Source organism: Urocitellus parryii, chromosome 6 (genome assembly GCF_045843805.1).
Source record: "Urocitellus parryii isolate mUroPar1 chromosome 6, mUroPar1.hap1, whole genome shotgun sequence".
In the NCBI taxonomy this organism is placed as follows: domain Eukaryota; kingdom Metazoa; phylum Chordata; class Mammalia; order Rodentia; family Sciuridae; genus Urocitellus; species Urocitellus parryii.
In genome coordinates this window covers 26,955,558-26,973,815 of record NC_135536.1, presented here as the reverse complement: position 1 = coordinate 26,973,815, position 18,258 = coordinate 26,955,558, and the positions used below count along the sequence as shown (strand labels likewise).

At 49.3% G+C, this 18,258-nt stretch overlaps 1 protein-coding gene across 1 annotated transcript in view; it reads left to right on the top strand.

The window, feature by feature from the left end:
* Positions 1 to 5,992: 5,992 nt before the first annotated feature.
* Esrrb (estrogen related receptor beta) overlaps positions 5,993 to 18,258 on the top strand; it is a 159,736-nt gene continuing 147,470 nt past the window's right edge. The window contains exon 1 of the mRNA XM_026402058.2: positions 5,993 to 6,079. Within this exon, the coding sequence (XP_026257843.1) occupies positions 6,078 to 6,079 (2 nt within the window). The 5' untranslated portion in view covers positions 5,993 to 6,077. The remainder of the gene's footprint in view (positions 6,080 to 18,258) is intronic.

Sequence of the window (18,258 nt, the reverse complement as noted above, 5' to 3'; positions counted from 1 at the left end):
AAGACCAGGGGCTCCAACTGCTCCCTGCATATTTCACCCAGCACCGAGGAATCAGAAGCCATTGGGTTCCAATGTCCAGAGTAGAAGACACACCTGGCAGAGAGGCCCCGAGCCCCTGATGCAAGCCCCGGATGCCAGCGTCAGCCCTGTGCCCTCCCCCGCACTCCCTTCCAGCTGTGCTCTTAGTGGAAACCCTATTCTTTTAGTCCAATAATGTCATGAGGCAGTGTCACTGTCTGCCCCCCATTTGGGGTAGGGGCTAGGAGCACAGCCTTTCAAGTCACGCAGAGGTGGGTTCAAATCATGACTCTACCATTTATTTACCCACTGTGCGACTTTGGGCAAGTCACTTGACTTCTCAGACTGCCAGTTTCCTGGACAACGAATTAGAGAAAATAACCCCGGCTCAGCAGGGTAGTTGTAAGAGTAAAATGGGGCAATACAGATCAGGTGCTTCCAGGAGGCCTTGGCACACAAAAGGTGCTCAAGCCCTGATTTCTCTTATCGCTGCTTCTTCATAGCTGGGACAAATTCACCTGCGAAGTCTGCACATGCTCAAGGCAACATGAGATGTGGCAGGTGGCTCAGGTGAGATGCGTTCCTAGTGGTAGGAAGAGATGAATGCTTAGGACCCCTGTGGGCACAGAATGGACAGGTAACATGTCACCCTTGAGCTGGACTGTGAAGAATGACTACAATATGTGAGGGAGAGGGCAGGCCCCCAGCCAGGACAGTGTGCTTATGGAATGCTTCATTGGCTGCTTGGGCAGCAGGCTGGCTTTTGCGAAATAAGGAGGTGTAAGAAGCTGGGGAGAGAAAACCTGGGTCTGGGGACCTCTGATTTGTTGACATGGCCATGTGTTAGGTCTCCTGTCATTCTCTGAGCCTCCATTCTGGCACCTCCCTTTCCTCTAAGGTCGTGGCATCCCCAAAGGGGTCGTAGGCAGGTATCAATCTGCTGGGCCTGGTGAGTTCCTGGCCAGTGGGGCTTCTGGTCAAGATGTCCTGCCTCCACCAGGAAGCAGGCATTTGCTTTGGGGGAAATACCTCCTCTCAGGGTGACCTACCAACTGCCATGTCTGTAGGTGCCCTCTGGAAAGGAGGAGGCCCGCCGCGTCCCTAGCTCAACCTTGCCCTTGTGTTTAAAACCAGGGTGCCCATGATGGCCACTTCCAGTCCCCCGTGTCCCAGCAGGAGATGATTAATGGCTTAGCTGCGCCACCGTGTTGTCTTTAGGTCTGTCCCCCAGCAGAGAGATTTTCTTTTCAGATAAAGCAAATGCAGGCCCTGCCTGGGCTGTGGTCCCCGCCCAGTCCTCCCTCCTGCCTGGCAGGGAGCTCTGAAAGGTAAATGAGTTGATAAGACAACCGGGACCTGAACGGCTGTATCTTTAGTGGCCCTTGTAAACAGTGTAAAGTCACCTTGATGTGCCGAACAGAGTCTGGTGGTGGTGAGCCAGGGGAGGAGCCCTCATATGGAGCTGTCAGGGACCCACCTCTGTCTGCCCATGTCTTTTCTGTATGGGGACACAAACTCAAACTCTGTCTCATACCAGCTGCAAGACATCCTGGACTTCCCTGCTTCCACTGTAAAAGAAGGTGTTATGGGCTGCATTCCCCCTCAAGAAGATGAAGAGTTGAAGTCTGAACTCCCAATACTTGTGGCTGTGCCTTTATTTGGAAACAGGGTCTTTGCTGATGATAGAGTAAAAATGAAGTCTTAGCACTGATGTCCTTATAACAAGGGGAAATTCAGACACAGAGAAAGACACACGGGGCTCATGCAGCTTGAAACTGCACCACAAAGAACACCAGAGACGGCCAGCACTCCACCAGAAGCTAGGGAAGAGGCAGGGACAGATGCCCCCTCACCACCCCAGAAGGAACCCACCCTGCTGTCACTTTGATCTTGGACTTGCAGCTTTCAGAACTGTAAGCCAGTACGTTTCTGTTGTTCTAAACTGTACAGTTTGGGGCACTTCATTATGCAGCCCTTGCAACTAATACAGGGTATAATTGTCCCTCCCGTGGAGGATATAATAAGGAAACCCACACAAAGCAACTCCTGTGTAGCGGGTGTGCGTAAGTCATGGGATTTCAAGGCCAGGAGGTTCATCCCGAGATGTAAGGGGCAAGAATTGAGGCAGAGGTAGACAGAGAGCTGCTAGACCACAGGACCAGAAAGGGCTGCCAGATGGTCAGCCTTCTTCTCTTCAAAATAGACACATAGGGTTCAGAGCTTAGGAGGGGGCTGCATACAGCACGATTCTGTTTATATGAAATATTCAGACAAGGCAAATCCGCAGAGAGAACAGTGGTTGCCAGACGATGGCATATGTTAAAGAGAAGTCAATTTCTCATGTAAAGCCACTCAGGTTGGGGCACTGTGTTAATAGTGGTCCTCACAGACTAACGCATGGGGAGATGGAAGGTGACTTTTTTTTTTAGTTGTAAACGGACACAATGCCTTTATTTTGTTTATTTATTTTTATGTGGTGCTGAGGATTGAACCCAGTACCTCACACGTGCAAGGCAAGCACTCTACCTCTGAGCTACAAACCCAACCTGGAAGGTGACTTCTTAAGGTATACGAGGGCTCTTCCATGGGAGAGGAACGTGTTCTGGAACTAGATACATGGGGCAGCCATTACATAACACCAGGAAGGTACTCCCACCACTTAACTGTGTGCTTTATTTTTATTTTTTTTAATATTTATTTTTTTAGGTTTTTTTAGGTGGACACAATATCTTTATTTTACATTTATGTGGTGCCGGAGAAACGAACCCAGTGCCTTGCACATGCTAGGTGAGTGCACTACCACTTGAGCCACACCCCAGCCCTAACTGTGTGCTTTAAAATGATGAATCTTATGTTGTGAAAATACATTGCACACTCAAAAAAACAGAACACAAGATTTGGGGAGCACTCAAGAAGTCTCAGGAGTTGGAACACCTTTGAAGGAGGTACGGGGAGCTTGTCTCGTGGAGCAAGGGGCAGGTAACCAGGGTTGCAGTGATATGTGGATCATGTGTTTTAAAAGCCATATTCTGGCTTTTAAAAAAAAAAGGGAGACTCAAGGTGGAATTCTCAGCTATTGTGGGGTCCCAGGAGACTCAGGTGGGCATATTATCTCTGGGTGAAAGGCCTGGGTAGTGGAGGGAGGTGGAGCATATAAGAACCTGGCTTTTTGCTTAGGATCTTCTGGGTTTTCCTGTTCTCTTTACCTGCCTTTGGGCTCACTATTAAAACTTGGAAAGTCCCCCACATAGTCTTTTCTTCCTGACCTCTGACCTCTGGCCTCTGGTCAGGCTTGCAGGCCAGTGCAACCTGTCACCGTCAGCTCCTTGCCCTGCCTGTCCTGCTTGTAGCTTTCAGAGAAGAACCAGAGCAAGCTGGAGAGAGGTGGTGAAGGTGGGCAGAGGCCCCTCCAGAATGACCGAAGGGGTGCCCGTGGGGCTATGTGGATACCCGGAGCATCTACAGAGGATACTGCCTGTGTCAGGCGCTGTTCTAGTGTTGACTCATTTGTCCTCATGGCAATTTAAGGAGGTCTATCCTTAAAATTCCCAGTTGCAGATGAGAAAAGTGAAGCAGCAAGAATCAAGAATGCCAGGGTTTGACCAGATGTCAACCCTGGGAGTCTCGCCCAGAGACGGTGCCTTACCCACCAAGTCAGGGTCTCAGCGGTGTGAGTCTGTATGACTGTCCACTCCGAGTGGCCCAGGGATGAGGTGGGGCTCACCCTTGAAGTGGAAGAGACTTAAGATGAGGAAGTGAGGCCACTAAGAGCCTTCTGAAAGCAAAGGCCTGTGGTCCCCAAAGGGATGACTAGCACTTCAGCTGTGATGGGACAGGCACCTGCTGGTCCCCTCCTGGGGCAGTTTAGAGGGGGCCAACTCCAGGGCTTGGTGTAGTCTGGAGAGTCAGGACTGAGACCGTGGGCAGATTCAGAGGATGGGCTGGGGATAAAAAGAGAAACTAAGGTCCCACAGGGGCTTTCCGCAGCAGTGCCGCCAGAAAGCCCTGAACTCAACCCAGGCACCCACAGACTGACAAGGCTCTGGACTAGTGGCTGGAGAAGCCCCCCGAGAGGCCAAGGCCACAGAGACACCCTCACAGGACTTGTGCCGGAAATCAGTGAGGGGTCAAGTAGGACAGCTGGAGAATTTGAGGAGAAAGCAGATAAAGAAGAGAAGGCTCCATCTGCATCAGAAGAGATCTGCCTCCTGCAAGGAGCCTGATGGCAGGTGTGTGCCAGTGGGTGACCCCAGTCCTCAGCGCCCAAGTCCCTCTCTGGCCTTGCCTCTGCAGGTGCATCTGCCTTTCCAGCAGCTCTGTGTGTGGTCAGGCCTGGTTAGAGGGGAGTGCTTGGTGGCCACTGGTCACGCTGGCCTGGTACTCGGAGCACCCTGGTTCTCAGTACTATGGACAGGTGGTGATGGGCCCGTCAGACTCCCTGGGCCTGAAGTCCCACTCCCAGTTCTCCATCTTCCTCAGAAAACACGTTTCTTGAGAGGCTCTTAGTCCAAAAGTGTGGCTCGAATGGTGGTGTCTTGGGCATCACTCACCCACTCAGTGCACACTTATGAAGGTCTCACCATGTGCCAGGAATCAAGGTAGCTCTGTGCACAATGGTGGATAAGAAAAGCATGGTCTTTAGCCTGGTGAAGGTTTTGTTCCAGGGGCCAGCTTTGGTGGGAATATTTGATGTCCTACTATAAAGCAGTCTCCAACAACCTGGGGACCATCATCTTCATGGTTCCTGTCCACCTGAGGAGCATGGGAGAAGATCTAACATAAAGAGGGGGTTCCACTTCATTTTTTAAAATTTCTTTTTTTCCCCACTTAGTTTTTAAAAAATTAGCACTGGGGAAGTTTTAGGAATTCTAAAGTTCCTGTCCCTTCCACACCAGTAAGGGGCTGGTGTGAGCTCTATGACCCCTCTTAAAGGGAATCTCAACTGAAATCCTGCTTAACTGAGGAAAATCAAGGCAGATGACCCCGTAGGGTTGAACATCGGGTCAGTCCCCTGACATGATGGGTGCTCCTCTGGTTCTTTCCTCATAACTCTCATCCTCTAAAACTTTGCCCCTGGCTGGCCTGTCCCTAGGAGGCTGTGCCAACTTTGCAGAAACTGGCTTCTGAGAGACCCTTTAGTATCTCAAACATGGGGGCTATTTTCCAAAAGAAGAAACCTTTCCAGAGAGTTTGGTCTCCTAGGAGATCTTTCTGGAAAAAGCAGAGCCCCTAACACCCCCAAGGCCTTTCAACGGCAGATAGTTCTACTAGGAATGCCATCTGGACTTTTCAAAGACCCTGTCCCACCAGGCAGAGGACTCCAGCCTCTGCGTGCCCTCACCTGCACATCCTTCTCACCCTGCAGGAGCCTTCTGCCTGTCCCCCAAGAAGCCCTTCCGCACCCGCCCCCCTGCCCCAGCTGGGAGAGCTCTGCTCCCTCCCCCTCCTGATCTGGCAGGAGGAGTGGAAACTTTCGTGGAAAGCACTTGATCTGACTGACGAATGCTCCCGAGTCAGAACTTAGACTCTGGCCTTGACTGGGCCAGGGGCTCAGGATCCAGGGAGACCTCTCCTTCCGGGGGTCAGGACCTCCTGCCCTGGCTCCTCCCCTGGGTCTCTGATGGCTGTCACTCACCAACTCCCAGTGACCCCAAGTGAAGGCTGCACCTAGAGAGGTCATCATCTCCCCCACCATACTTGCCCTTCCCTGTTCCTCCCCGCTTGATGATATATGTCCTCCCTGCTTTCCTGTGCCCACCGGATTCCAAGGCATCTGCATGGGGCTCGGTAGGTTTGGAAGTCCAGATCGTTTGGCTGTTTTGTTTGAGACCTGGTTATGGTTGTGGGATTTTTTTTTTTTTTTTGTCAGCTGCCTGTTATATCAATCACGGAGTTGAGATCTATTTATAGGTTGGGAGTACTGTGTCCTTAGTCACAAAGAGACACAGACAGGGGACTGTCAGCTGGTGCCGGAGGAGCCGAACAACGAGTCATCAGCCACTGGAAACACCTGAGAGTGACCGTTCCACAGCAGCCCCGTGCCCCACGCCAGCGCTAGCATGTAAGTCACCGAACTTCTCCCTCTGGTCCTGCCCAGACTGCCCTGGACCTCCCTGTCCTTCTCCCTACACAGCCTCCTTCTCTCTCTCTCTCTCTCTCTCTCTCTCTCTCTCTCCCTCTCTAATGGATAAAAATATCTCCCACGCCTGCTTTTTCATCCTGGTTTTCTGCACACGAAAGCATCCCCGCATGGCCGAGGGAAAACGTCGCCTCCCACAGCCTGTCATGGGAAGGTCAGAGGGTCTCGGGAATGGCACCGTGGGTTACACCAACTCATTCAGAATCAGTAGGTCCCGTTTGTTTGTTTTTATTTGTTTTTGTAAAGGAAAAGTAAGTAAATCAAAAGGGCAAGGCAAAGTTTACACGCGGCTCAGCAGGGTGGTTATGTCTCCCAGCGTGAAAACTTTGATTTGCTGGCAGCTCCAGCATTTGGTGAGATGGGGAAGGTGACTAGTGAGCTGCGGAAGGTGACAGAGGGGGAAGACCCACTTCCCAGGGACAGGTGCTGATGGAAGGGTCCCACAGATTTGGGCTCACCCTGCAGCTTTCACGGACAGCAAGAGTTGAGACAGCCCCAATGATTAGCTTTTCTATCGCGCCTCAAAGGGAAGCGACTTCTTTTCCCTCCATGGAGCAAGTTTGCTTTGAGAATTCTGAGATGAGAGCTGAGGAGCTGTCTTGCCTTGCAGGCTTCAGCTGGCTCACTTACTGGAGGCATTTTCTTAATCCTGAAAGGGGAACTTGGGTGGGGGAGGAAGAGTGTCAGAAAGGAAGGAGCCAGGTGTGGAGAGGTGCAGAGGGTATCACTCTACATGTTTCACCAAAGGAGAAACTTAATATTAAGATTCTTGTCAAAGCCGGGCTTGTTTCAGACAATCCAACAGTGTGTGCACATCAGGTGGCTCTGGAGATGCCCCCGCCCCAGTTTAGCCACTGTCCAGTGTGCACAGGGCCTACCTGTCATGAGCGTCCAGTGGTGGGATGTTAGTTTTCTGGATAATAGATAGTATGAACCCCAATGCTGCATTGGGGAGATTTGGGGAGATTTGCTATATAGCAGTTATGCAACAGTAGTCCTAAATTTGGGGAGAAGGATTATGTGATGATATTTAACATATACTTTGCACAACTTTAAAAGTGTATATCATTTTGTCATGGTTTCTATTCACTTGTACAGTGGTTACCAGATGTTATCTTGCAGAAGACGACTTCTTGATTTGTTCCCATAAACAATATCCTAACAAAGAAATGATCTTTCCAACAAATTTAAAGCATTAAACAAAGCAAATAAGTCTAAATTGTTTTGGATTACAAACAAAATAGTTTTTTTTTTTTTTTTTTTTTTTTTTTTTAGCAAAAGAGTTGATGAAAGTTAACACAAGCCTGCGCACACATCCAGAGAGGCAATTTGATCTCGTTTTTATTTTGATGGTTATGAAATCTTAAACTTTCCTTTTTTTGGTTCTTTATTTTTCACCTGCATCTTATTTAGAGTTATTAATGTATTTAATCCCTTTGTTTATTATTTTGGAGAGTGGAAAGCAGGTCAGGAAGCAATGAGAAATTAGAAGATGAACTTTATGTGTCCAGGTAGTAAGGACACGTTCATCAGTGGAGAAATCCAGAATGAGTTTGGTGTGTGTGTGTGTGTGTGTGTGTGTGTGTGTGTGTGTGTGTAGGGGTGGTAAATGTCACTATTTAAGACCTATTTGGGAAACTAAAGTCCATGAAATCCAGAAGAAGAAAAAAAGAGAGCTAAGTGAATTATACATGTAGGATTATTAATTCTCCTGTTGCAAGGACTGTTTTGATAGAAGCATCCTGCTAAGGTTTTCCCACAACAATGCAGGAGTGGGAGCTGGTGGATGATTGTTAATTAAAGTTCATGTGAATCAAGTGATCAAGACACTTCACTCAAATCAGAGTGGGCCACTGTGTGCAAAGCTGAACTTCCAGGTCTTTAAAGTCTCAGAGGCTCAGAGAAAGTGTGGAACTTTTTGAACCTTTTGGCACAAGAGCAGGTCCTTCCTTCTCCTCCTCAGCATGCACCCTAGGGCCTGGCTGGCCCCAGTGCCTGGTTGAGTGCAGTGGGGGAGAGTCCTGCATTCCTGAACGAATCCTGTGCTCTCGTTAGCATTAACACTGTGCAGAGAAGAATATTTGTTGGAACACTTAGGTGAGAAGTGCCCCTCCCCCGGGCGATTAGTGGTTGCTTTTGAGGGGCTGAGGGCTTGTTTGGTAGAGTGCTGGGGGCCCTGGCTTTCATCCTCAGGTTCCAGATGTGGCTTAGTTATAGAGATGCAGTTGGGGGGAACTTGGGTGCATTTGCATAAGGCAGCCTCTGATTACTTACTTTCTGCTTCAATAACGATTAATTTTATGTGGTCTGAGCTCCCATCAAACTCATTTTTTTGCAAACTGATTTCTTAAATACAATTGGTCACGGGGCCGTCTGTGACTTCATGTCTGCCGAATCTAACCCATTCCTTCCTTGTCATTGTTTATCTCTGTGGCTGGAAGCGAGTAGTTGCCTGTGAGCACGCCCTATCGCCCTATCGTTTGATGCGGCCTCCCATCCTGGAGCACACAGGCATCCAATTCTGACCTCCTCCCAAATTGGGGACGGTGGGGGGGGGGGGCAATGAGCAGGTGCTTTGGAACACAGCTAGCTCAGGTGTAGGACCATCAATCTCCAGGAGGAAGGAATTGCAAATACCTGGAAAGTGCTTCCCTAATTCAAACGATTTTACATAGCTGAGGTCTCTCCAAATATCCCATAAATAAAAAATGGCAGCTGGCAGGATTTTTAAACCATAGACCATGGTGCACCTCTTCCTATCACTGCACTACCGTATATCTGTCCATCTTTTTCTTATCTCTATTTTTACATTTCATTATCCTCCCCCCTTTTCTCTCCCTCCTCCCTTCCCTCCCCCTTCTCGCCTTTCCTGAAAACACATTTCTATCTGGCACAGAAAATAAACTCAGATTGTGGTTAGTTATGTTAATCTAATTCAATCCTCAGCGGGTTAAGAGTGAAATTCTAATAGTGGAACTGTTGAGGGCTTTTTTGTTAATGGCTTGGGGATTACATTGAGTTAAAGGCTCATTTCCTAATCAAACAGAGAGGGAGAGAGTGACTCCGAATATTTATGAGTCTCCCAGTGAGAGTTTAAACATTCAACTCCAAAAGCTGGGTTTCTGCAGGAGGAAAGAGTTAAAACCCCTCAGGGCTGCTGGGGAAAAAAATTAAACCAGTTAAGCCATCAGCGTTTCCAGGCTGCTGTACAACTTCTGTGCTCTGCAAAGTAGAAGGTAGGGAGGAGCTGGGGGCGAGGGGATCAGTTCACAAGGCCACCTATAGCAGACTGGGGTCCTCTGCTCACCCAGGGCCTGGAGGGGCTGGGCGCTGTTACCTCCTCAAGCCAATCTTCCTCCTCCAGCATGGAGGTGAGATGTGGGGACAGTGGTATGGCTCAATCACCAGCCCCTGGAGATCCCCCTGCTGCCCGGTGAGGCTAGAGGAATGGAGCCTCCCCTACTTTGGTCCTGCCTCTGACGTGCTGAGTGTTCTTCCCTTTGGAAAGTAACTCACATGTCTTCCCACTCAGCTTCAGTCCCGTGAGGATCTCAAAGCCCATCTGGCTCTCTGTGCCCAGGTGGAGAACTGAGGGCCAACTTGGCCAAGGTGGAGCAATGTCAAGTCCAAGCTGAGGTCAGGAGTCTAAGCCCAGGCAAGCCTTCTGGCCTCCCTCTCCCCTCATTCTCTTGAGTATACTAGAGGAAAGGGGAACATCAGGACCATATGGCTGTTAAACAGGCCCTGCCTGGCTCCCCCGGAATGAGATTTCCTTCTTCAGTTTGGAAAGGGAGGGCAGGAGTCCCGGATGCATGGTGATTCAGCGGGCTCCATGGGCACTGGTCCTTTTCTCTACCACCAACCAAGTGAGCAGTGACTGTTCCTTTCACTTGGGCTTTTTTTCTGGCTCCATGAGGTCAGCAGAGGCACCAGGCAGCAGATTTTCTTTCTTTCTAGGATCCTTTGGCTTTTTTGTTTCCCTATCCCTGGGAGCTGTTCTTTCTCTTAGTGCTTCAAACGTGGTGGCCCGTGAGTCTTGTGTTTGCCTTTTCATGTCCCGGTAGCATTTCAACACAGCTACTTCAGCTTTTCTGTGAAGTCGTCTCTCTCAGGGTTTTCACAGCCCCTAGCTGACCTCCTCCACATGGCCTTCACCTGCCACCAGGACCCCCACAGGAGCAGGGCTGTGCCTCAGTCTCCCCTATTAGCGCAGCTCCATGGTGATCAGTCATGCCCCCTGCCCTCACATGTGACTCCTGTGGACGGTATGGAGCTGAGGTTCAGAGCACAGGCTGAGTCCGACAGCCAAGGGTCACATCCACCCTTTCTCAGCTGAGATACCAGGCTACCAAACCGCTCAAGGTCTCCCTTTTCCCCTCTGCTAAATGGAGATAACAACAGAATCTGCCTTGTGGGCTGCTGGGAAGCAAGATGCCCCAAAGTGCTTAGCCCTGTGCCCAATAAGTGTTGGCACTTTTATTTGCTTGGCACAGTATTCCCTTCTGCACACAGAGGATTGCCCCACTAGACAGCCTCCCACGCCTACCCCTAGGGGTGTTTAAGCTGGGCGCTGAGTCAGCAAAACCCTGCTTCACCCTCCAACCACTAGGGAGGTTCACTGCTAACCACTAGGGCGCCAGAGCTCAGGGTGTGTTGGGAAGACCTTGGGGGAGGGCAAAGGAGGAGCTGGGCCCAGGCAGCATCCCTTCATTGGAGAAGGCCTGACTCTCCATTCTATGGAAACAGTTTTGTCCATCTTTTGGCCTTGGCTCTCATCCCAAGGAGCAGTTTGGTTCTTAGGTCCCACTCAGCTTTTGTCCCATGAAGACCTCAAAGCCCATCGGGCTCCCTGCACACCTCTCTACCCCACAGTATCAGAGGGCAGTTTGCACGTTCCCATGGGTAGACCAGGCCCGGCCTGGCTAGAAAGATGGCACATGCATCTACAAGGTGGCAGGTGGCTGCTCTGTCAGCCTCCCTCCTAATGTGACCACTTGACCAAGTACATATCACCTTCAAGAAATGGCCTCTCCTGAGATGCCCTCAGTCCTGATGTCCTCAACACTCCCGTATCTCTGCATGGGGACTCACTGTGCTGCCAGGCAAAAGTCCCTTCTCCTTTTCTTCCTCCATGGGTAGCCATTTGGTTCCTGATTGAAGCAGGGGTCTGGAACCCGAATCACAGTGCCACTCGAACTTAGAAAGTGTTCCGTCTTCTCACTGCCTCCTTTCTGCTCCCCCTCCAAGCAGCTGGTAGGTACTATTCTAAACACTTGGATTGTCACTGTCTCCCTTTTGGCCTCCTTAGTCTTCACCTTTGAAGTCCCCAGTGCCTAGTGCACTGCCTGGCACATAATATATGTTCAACAAATGCGTGCAAAGTGCAGAATCTCTCCTCCCCGGGGGGCACTTCATTCCCTTTGTCCTCTTAATCATGCAGGAATGATTTGAAGCCATGAATGCCCATGTCCTTGGACTCATGGTCCTTGCCCAAGTCCCTTTTATTCCCTGACCCTCCTGCTTCCATATTCCTCTGTCCATAGAGGGGTGGGGGTGGAGCGGGGGGCGGGGGAGAGGTGTGTGTGTGTGTGTGTGCGCGTGTGTCTTCTATTCATGTGTGCATGAAATTTCCCAGGAATTTTATCCTGTTCAGTAAAGAAGCTTTGTCTAAGTCGATGTCAGATTTAATTGCTGAACCGCTCTCTCCTGTGACTATTTCCCTCCTTTGCCACACTCTCTTCTCTCGCCTTTCTGAGCCTACCTGCTTCCTCTGGCTGTTCAGACTCTGTGGGGCCCCGTGCTCCTCCTCCTACTTTATCCACTCTAGTCCCGGGGGTACACATAAGAGGGAGACCTTCCTCTGAAGCTTTCCAAAGTGTCTGCTTCCATTAGCATGGACAAGGCCTTTGAAAGGTGTCGAATTAGGAACATCATTTTAGGTACTGGATTCCTCCCAGAACAGTATTTCTTTTTCTGCTCTCCTGTGGAAGATGGAGTGCAAAAACTCAGGCTGTTGAGGGTTAAGTGACAGCAATGAAAAGTCTAGTCTCTCCTGGGGCCTGGTGGCTGCCTGAGACAATTGATTAGCTTGGCTTAGTGATCTTTCTAGCAATATTCAGGAGAGAAATTATTGCTGATTAGGCTGTGTGTGTGTGTGTGTGTGTGTGTGTATGTGTGTGTGTGTTTTAGAGTTTCTATCAGTGAAGGGGTAGGATAAGATAGGAGGAAGAAATGTCAGGATAACTTGCTCCTAAGTCAGTCCTCAGGAGGGGACCTGCCACTCTGAGTGTATCTGAGGTTACAGAGCAACAGTGGGTCTTGTGAGCGCCCAAGTCCATGGGGTAGGCAGGTGAAGGAGCACAGGGCCCCTTCTACCTTCTCTTTGCAACTCCTTGGGAATCTATAATTATTTGGGAATTAAGAGCTGAACAAGGGGCTGGGGCTGTAACTCAGTGGTAAAGTGCTTGCCTCACAAGTGTGAGACACTGGGTTCGATCCTCAGCACCACATGTGTGTTCATCTACAACTAAATAAATATTTTTTTAAAAAAAGAGCTGAACGATGAAGTCAAGTGGAAAGAGACCCAGGTTGAGGGCTACTTCAGTCGCAAGCTCTGGTGGTCAGAGGCAGCCTGATGTGCCACGGAAGGAGGCAGGTACCAGGTGTCCAACCCAGTCCCAACTCCAGGTTCAGCGGTCATGAAGGTACTCATGCTCCTCAAGAGCTCAGTTCCCTCAATAGTTAAATGAGAGATTGCAGGTGATTGGGGGCCTCTGGCTCTAAAAGTTTACATGTTTAGAACTATTTGTTCTGGTGAACCCAATTTATTGTGCTCCTACCATAACTGATGACAACAGGTCAGCCAGCCTTTGTCCCTGTCACCCAAGGCCATAGGCCCAGAAGTGGCTTCTTCTGGGTTTTGTGGCTCTACCATCATTTTCTTTGATCTATTTTCTGCACTCACCTTTCTCTTCCCTAAGCACAACTGGAGGGTTAGTGGAAAGCTGATCAGGGCGAATCACTCAAAAACATGAGTCCATAGATCTTCTGCATATATATTTTGGCACTGGGGATTGAATTGAAGGGTGCTTAACCCCTGAGCCACATCCGTAGCCCCCCCCCTTTTTAAATTTTGAATCAGGGTCTAGCTAAGTTGCTGAGGCTGGCCTTGAACTTGCAATCCTTCTGCCTCAGCTTCCTGAATTGCTGGGATTATAGGCATTTGTCACCACGCCCAGCCATCTCTGATTTTTAAATTTTGTTTTTAATTTGCAGAGACCCTTGTTTTGGACCTTTGTGGTCTTGCTACCCCTCCCTCTGCACCTCCACCCCTCTGGAATTTGCATAGGCTTCCACACGTTTGGAGAAGCCCAGGGCACCCAATCCTCCAGCTCTGCTGACAGTGTTTTGCAGCATCCAAAGAAAGGAGCCATTTGGGATTTGGGAGGGGAGTTGCCAAAAGGGGGACCTCTGTGAGTCCTTGATTTCACTGTAGCTTACTTTCTTTACCTGCCCAAAGGGATTAATCTCTGCTTTGAGTCTCTCATAAGGTTGGTATGAAGTTAAAATAAAAATCATAGAATAAGAGTTCCTTTAAAGATGGAAGTATTACCAGTTTTAGATGAAATTATTTCCCTGCATGGGGAATGCTGTTAAGTTGTAGGGGTAGAAAACATACTCTAGAGTCCTGATCCACCTGATGCCAGCTGCAACCCTGGCCAGATTTCCACCTCTCCATTTCACCCTCAATGTCCTCTTCTACAAATGGGGTGATAAGAACACCTCTTTCATGGAGTTGCAGGTATTAAAGAGAACCCGTGAACCATCCCCTGGACAGTGCCTACTAGATAATAACTTCTCAGAGCCATTGTTGTGGGAAAGAGAATGACATTTGGACATTTTGTGATTCCAGGACTCTGTGCCAAACAGGTCAACAGGGAAAAAACTTTCAAAGTCCCCACATTTCTCCTGAAGTCCCCTGGACAGCTTGCAAAGATAGTAAAGGGTGCTGCTCTGGAGGTGGTTTAGAGACACCTGGTTGTCCACCATGCCCCGCTGAGGGTGGCTGCCACCCACATCCAGTGACCTTCTGGAGGTGGAAACATGAGCATCCTCCTGTTACCTGTCTGGGTTTTGTTTTGGGGTGATCTGGCCAAGCCTCCTGCCTCACATGGAAATCTGCTGTCCATAGCCTAGCACATATACTTGTCCATGCGTAGACGTGATGGTAGGAAGTGACTTCAACGAGCTGTCTTGTATGTCCCGCAGTGTTCCAAGTCTCAGCAGTGTTGTTTCTGCATCAGGCCAATTCCTCTTTCCTGTGTGGAGTAGCTAGAGAGGCGGCGTGTTTCCCACAGGTCGGACGGTGCACCTTTGGGGAATCCTCAGCAAGAAAAGAAGAAAGGGAGTAGGGAAGGGCCATTCCTGATGCCTCTGAGAAGCCAATTTGGGTATTTCAAGGGACTTGTAGAGGTGCTGTCATGCTCTTAGGGGAGAATTCCGAATCCAGACTTGTGACCAGCCTGAGCGTGTGTGCACACTGTGCACGTTCAGGGTATTGCGGTCAGCCATCCGTGACTCTCTTCTTTCCCGTCTCGGGCAGAGAGTAATCTAGAAGGAACGTGTAATTACTATTTACTCTGGGGCACTCAATTGAGAACACCCTCATGTAATGACTCTTGAGCTAATTCCGCCTTCAGATGGCCATCTGCTGTGGCTCCTTGGGAAGCCAGTGGGGATGAGGCGCCACGTGCAGCCCAGGGGGAAGGATCGCGAGATGCACGTTAGTCCTGTGGGCTCAGGCTTTGCTCTTGGGCAACACGCACACACAGGTGGCATCTCTCCTATGCAGGATCTTCACCCAGCTCTCTGTCCTTAGTGATAGAAGTTTCAAAGTGAAGCTAATGAATAGTCTCTGTGGATCTGTTGGACAGTCAGTGGCATCCTTAAGGAATAGATATTTAGAAGATTTTTAGAGACAGGAGGATACCATTCACATCAAGGTTTAAAACATGCAAAGGAGGCTGTGTGTTGTGTAGGGAGCAAACCTAAGATGTTCCTGAGAATGAGAAAGGCCGACTTCAGAGGGAAAGGTCAGGTGCCTACAAGAGTATTCTCTACCCCATCTGCCAGCTCAGGTTTGGTCTGGCTTCTGCAGGCTCCTCCCTGGCTTTCTCCCTCCACTTATTTTTGGGCTAAGCTTGCCTAATCATTTAAGGAGGGGGATGAGGGCAGTGAGAGGGCAAGTGGACGCAATCTCACTACACCCATGGAATCTATTTGCTAAAAATATCAGAAATATTACCTTGAAATCTGACACCATACCAATGTGGCTGGACACTGTTGTGGAGGCTTCCAAACTGTTTACGGAAATAAAACTGATTTTTATATCAGCATATTGAGCAATCAAGTATGTTAGCTTCCAGAAGCCACTGCCTGATGGCCAAGTGCAGTCCATTTTGTGTCTCTCTGCCTTTGCTTCTTGTCTGTAAAAGGGATGGGGGTCAGATGGGTGATCTCCAAGGACTTCCCTGTCCAGCTTTGTGTGTCAGTACCCCTGCTGTGATCATCTGCTTCCCCTCCAGAGCTAAGAGTTCTGTGGGCAGACACCGGGAGCCCCATCTCCCAGCACAGTGCCTGGTCAAGATGGGTCCCCGAAATACTTTAAAGGTACTGATGAAAAAATGACACAAGCAGATGCCAACTCCCAACCCAGTATCAATGTGACTTTTCCTAGACATGCCACTGGCCTGAGTAGTTGTGTCTTTGGTCTCCTCCTTGGTCAGAGGGGAGATTCTTACCTTTCTGGTGTGACCTGGAAATTCTCTTAGTAATAATATGTAAATGAGCTGTCTAAAAAACGCCCCCTGAAAAACATCACCTCCCTCCCTGCTTTTCTGCATGGCCACGCTCTTGTCTATTTCTGGTTTCCCCCTCTCTATCATACCCTATTAACTTAAAAATATTACATTTGGAGACTTTCTAAATAAAGAGTCCTCAGAGCACAAAGTATCCCTTTTCCATTTTCTGTGTCCCTATGTGCTCCCTTGTAAAAATTTTTATCTTGTTTTTTACTAAGTGGCCTTGATTTTATCATTAACACTGGAACAATTCTTTTTACTGTGTCTTCACTTATTTCTAAAATATTCACCCCTAAGTCCCTAAGTCTACTCCTCTTGGTCTCTGTGCCCCCTCCCTCCCCCGTCTATGCCATTTTATAGAACTCACAAAGTGATTCCTTTATATGTGGGACCCTTGATCTCAGGCTTTCCCTAGTCCTCCACCAAATTTCCCAGAAGAATGGTTCTTACAATTGGACTTTCACGGTGCAGGTGGTCTTGGGTCTCTGTCATTTCCATACTGAGCCTGGGGACATGCTTTGTTCTCTCTCCCCTAAAACTTCATCTTTTCTTTAACCAGCACTTTTCACATTGGGGAAGAACCACATTATGAATTTAAAGCTTTAAAAAAATTCTTAGGTATCTTTTCTTTTGCTTCATAGTGTGACGGTTTCCACTTTTTCTTCCCTGACAATAACCTCTCCTCACCTCAACTCCACTACCACCTGGGACCTAATCCTGACATTTCCTCAGACAGTTCTCCTCTGTTCCCTTGTGTCGTTGTTCAGGGCTTGCCTGGTTTCTTGACTTTTTCATGTGTCCCACCTCTGCATTGGCTCTTGAGATTGTGGGAGAAGGAAAGAGGCATTTTTTGAGGATCTGTTATGTGCTAGAAACTTTCTGGAGTTTATACAACTTGTCACTGTAATGATTAAGATGTAGGTGCCATGGTTATTCCCATTTTATGGAAGGGAAACTGAGGCACTGAGGTTGAGGATCTTGCTTAAGGTTACCCAGGAGGTAAATCATGCCATCTGATGCCACTTTCTACAACATACTCTGGGGCTGTAAAAGGACAACCAGCAAAACAGAAGAATTCCCTTTTGTGTCGTTTACATCTACATTGGATTCATTCCAACATTTCCAGTTTCCCTCTTTTGGTTTTCTTTGAAATGTGTTGAGTGTCCCCCTTGACAGACCCACATGAAAGGGATCCTGAGACTCTAGCTTTTGTTCCCCAAGCCCCACATCCTTGTAAATATTGCCACACGGGTGCTTTGGTCGAGAAGGCCCCTTGTCAGTCAGAGCTCTCCGTGGCTGCTCTTGCAGTCTTGCTTTTCCATAAATCAGTTTTTCAAAGTCTCTGCAGAGGAGCAGGGGACATGTTGCTGGGACGTAGGCCCCATCTGTGGGTTGGACAGGTGGACTTGAAAAGCACTTTGTGGCGGGTATGCTTCCAGGAAGCTGGTTTCGGCCGTCTCCTGCTCGCTGTGCCCCACCTTCCTGCCCTCTGGGGACTTCATACCCTCCTCGGTCAACAGTGTTTCCATTCCCTTTATGTCCATGGTTTGCTTCTCCCCACCCCGCTCCACATTTCTGGAAACTCAAAACCCGTGGTCCGTCACCTTTCCTGCCACCAATGTCATCCTAACTCCTGGGGATATGTGTGTGGCCTAGTGGGGTGTGTCCACCATATCCCACTGCTGGGCTTCATTATGGATGGAGGGAGGCGGGGTCTTTTGCCAAGACCACAGCCCCCACCTGACTCCTTGCCCACTCTCCAGTGACCTTGATCTGCTCTCCCCCCCACCTTGGCTCTTGGGATGCTAATCACATTCCCAAGGAGAGTCAGACAATCTCCCCACTTTGGATGGAGTCCAACATGCGCTCACTGTTTGGGACAAAGTATTTATCCTGTCTGTCTGTGACCTTCTGCAGACACAGGTTCACCAGATTTCTGTGGGTCCTCTGGCTTCCCAGAGGCCTGGCAGCCGTCAGCCTGCCTCCTGCGCAGTGGATGCAGGTGGCTGGGATGTCACTGACGTGATCTCCAGTGTTTAGAGGTGCCCCTTCTCACCAGGCTGAGGTGTCACAGTGGACCCTTAGCTGGAGCAGTGACAGTGGTGAGGCCATTCAGCAGAGAGCCTTTGTCTCCAGCACCCTCTTTCTTTGCCAACCCTTCCCCCTGCTTTGTCTGATGTTCTTAGAGTCCCCAGCCCTTGGTGTCTCTTAGTAGAGAGGTTACTGAAGTTCTCGGGGGGG